The sequence below is a fragment of the Amphimedon queenslandica genome, unplaced genomic scaffold (genome assembly GCF_000090795.2).
Source record: "Amphimedon queenslandica unplaced genomic scaffold, v1.1 AMPQUscaffold_13473, whole genome shotgun sequence".
NCBI classification, from domain to species: Eukaryota; Metazoa; Porifera; class Demospongiae; order Haplosclerida; family Niphatidae; genus Amphimedon; species Amphimedon queenslandica.
Window position 1 is genome coordinate 162,827 of NW_003546291.1, and position 2,755 is coordinate 165,581.

Here is a 2,755-nt window from a genome sequence, read left to right on the forward strand (position 1 = left end):
AAGCAATGGCAATTAATTCTGCATTACTGACACCAGTTCCAATACCAAAAGAAAAAACAGTAATCTTGTCATTATGGACAGCTTGAGCAGATTGTACTGTTGCTGCAGCGTCATTAGACATTCCATCAGTAAAAACAGCAGCTACACGAGGGATACCTTCACTAACACGAGCAGTAGCAAATGCAGTGCTTAGTAAATCCAATGCTGCAGCAGTGTTTGTGCCTCCTTGAGTGTATGTTATAGCTCTAATATCAGTAGCCAATTGTGAATAAGTATTAATGGAACCCAATGGGATAACAACTGATGGACTGCTAGCAAAACGAATGACTCCAACACGAGTGTCGTTTGGTCCAATGGTAAAGTTAGACAGCATGTCTGCAACAAAGTTTTTCATTATCTCAAAGTTACTAGACCCAACACTTCCAGATGCATCCAATAAAATAATAAAATCAAAAGCCCTTGCAGTACAATCTGTACAAAGAGAAGAATAGCATACTCTTACACAGTGCTGAAGTATATACATACCTAAATAATTCTGTATAACAGATACAAGAGAAGTGTCAGGTCTATCACACTGTGGAGCATCACTAAGGAATGTAGCAATCTGGGAAGGGCATGAAGCAGTTGTTGTTTTAATCTATAAAAGTAGAATATAATAATGATAATAATAATAATAATAATAATAATAACAAAAGACAACAACTGTAACAAAGAATCCCATAGAGGGAACCATCAATGATGATAATAATGATGATGAGATGATAATGATGATGAGATGATAATAATAACCAGTTTGTTAGTCATCATCAGAGAGCCAGCATTATAAGGTCAAAGGAGATTCGATGCTTAAATAAACCCTCCTTAAAGTCTGACAATTTTAACCTTTCTGCTCAAAAGTTTTGTGGTGCTATTTATTTACGATATATGAAGCCACTTAATGATCTTCCTCTTGTCTCTGATGGTTGTGGTGCCACTTTCACTACCATTCATGCTCTAGATTGCAGAAATGGTGGTCTTTTATGTGAACTGTCATCATTTGTTTCGAATAGAACTCAATCAGAAGGTCTTATCACTGATATGGCCATCTGTAGTACTTGGCAAAGGGAGTGTACTGCTATGTTTGATGTTTATATTTTAGACTATGGTTCTGATTCTCATTCTTATTCTAGTAAACCTCCACAGTCAATTGTGGTACTTTTCTGCTAAATTAGAGAAAAAGAGATAATACTTTGCTGCTTGCGAATCCCATCATTGTAGTTTTACTCCTCTTTGCTTTACAACTGATGGTCTGATGGGTATATAAGGAAGCTGAATGTTTCCTTAAACAGTCTCTCAGTATAAGGTGGGAGATTCATTATGGTATCAGTCTTAATGAACTGGGTCCATACTGAACCCTCTTACTCATTACTAAGGGCCACCAATCTATGTCTCAGAGGCACCTGATCCATACAATGAATCAGTGGTCAATATTGGTTTTTTTTGGAATCAATCCTACCATTATGTGACTCTTATCCACTAATACTTATTTCTACTTACAATATGCCTTATCAATACCACATGCTCTAACACTACATGTATGTATGCTATCATCATTATCCCTTCTTGATTTTTTTTATTGATAATGATCATGATAATAGTAATAATGATGGTAATGATAAGTGGTAATAATGATAATGATGATAATAATAACAATAATAATATTAGTGATAACAATAAATAATACTTTCTTACCTGATTTAGTGAACTTCTATCCCAACTTTTATTATCATCATAAATTTTATCTTGAATACAATTAAGGTTCTGACAGTTAGGTGATAAGAATATATCTGTACAGAACCCATTATCAGTGTAACACTGAGGACGGCTTGCAACAGCAAATGCCTCAAACTCGCCACAATCAGTATTTGCATTACTATAGAGAGCACTGTTGACAATAGACTGCATCAAACATCTACGGACATTAGTAATCCATCCTTGACCCTAAGATAATAATAATTCATGTATAAAGACATGCTTTGGTGAATTTATGCTTCAGCTCTACTATGAAATTTATGGCATTTTATGTAGCTTAAACTTGGAGTTATTTAATCATGCATTGCTTTCTTAGAAATATTGCTGAAAGGATGTTTTAGCTTTCACAGAATTTACATTGAGGATATCAAGAAAGGTGTAATCAAATTAGACTACATATTGTAGCGGTTTCCTAGGAAATATTCACATATGGGGACATCAGATATCAAAGCTACCTGCTACTTGTTCAAAGCAACTTTAATGATAGCTTTTAAAATTTATATGGAAATTCAGTTGACTGAAATTCTATTTGACAGTACATCAAACTAACCCCTAGTTGCTTTCAACAAAGTTAAATTGTTGTAGGGCACACATCAATGCAATCAATGTACTTACTGCTGTTGTGAAGCAACTCGATTCATCAATGTATTTCTGACAGTAGCGTTTACCACGGCGAAGAGGATACTGCTTTGCATCACAGTTGAATTTAGTATGGAAACAATCATAGAAACTGCAGTTACCAGCACTGGCCAGAGCAGAGCAGTCAGTACCTTGAGCTACAGTGATACACAATAGAATGACAACTGCAGCAGCAGTAGTGGAAAAACCAGAAATCATCTTATGATATTAGCTGCAGCCTATAAAATATAAAAAAACAATAAGGAGAAGAAAGGAGATAAGACAAGAGTGAGCTGGAAATCTGAAGGAAGCAAAAAATAACTCGGTTTAAATAAAAACCATGCAT

At 35.0% G+C, this 2,755-nt stretch overlaps 1 protein-coding gene across 1 annotated transcript; it reads right to left on the minus strand.

The window, feature by feature from the left end:
* Window position 1: 1 nt before the first annotated feature.
* On the minus strand, window positions 2-2,628 carry LOC109580870 (uncharacterized; the record flags this gene model as incomplete). The annotated part of the gene is made up of 4 exons (XM_019994429.1): window positions 2,407-2,628; window positions 1,732-1,980; window positions 526-637; window positions 2-471 (listed from the first exon to the last, which is right to left on the minus strand). Coding segments are annotated over exons 1-4 (1,053 nt in total), but the record flags the coding sequence as incomplete, so codon positions are not given.
* Between the last annotated feature and the right edge of the window lie 127 nt (window positions 2,629-2,755).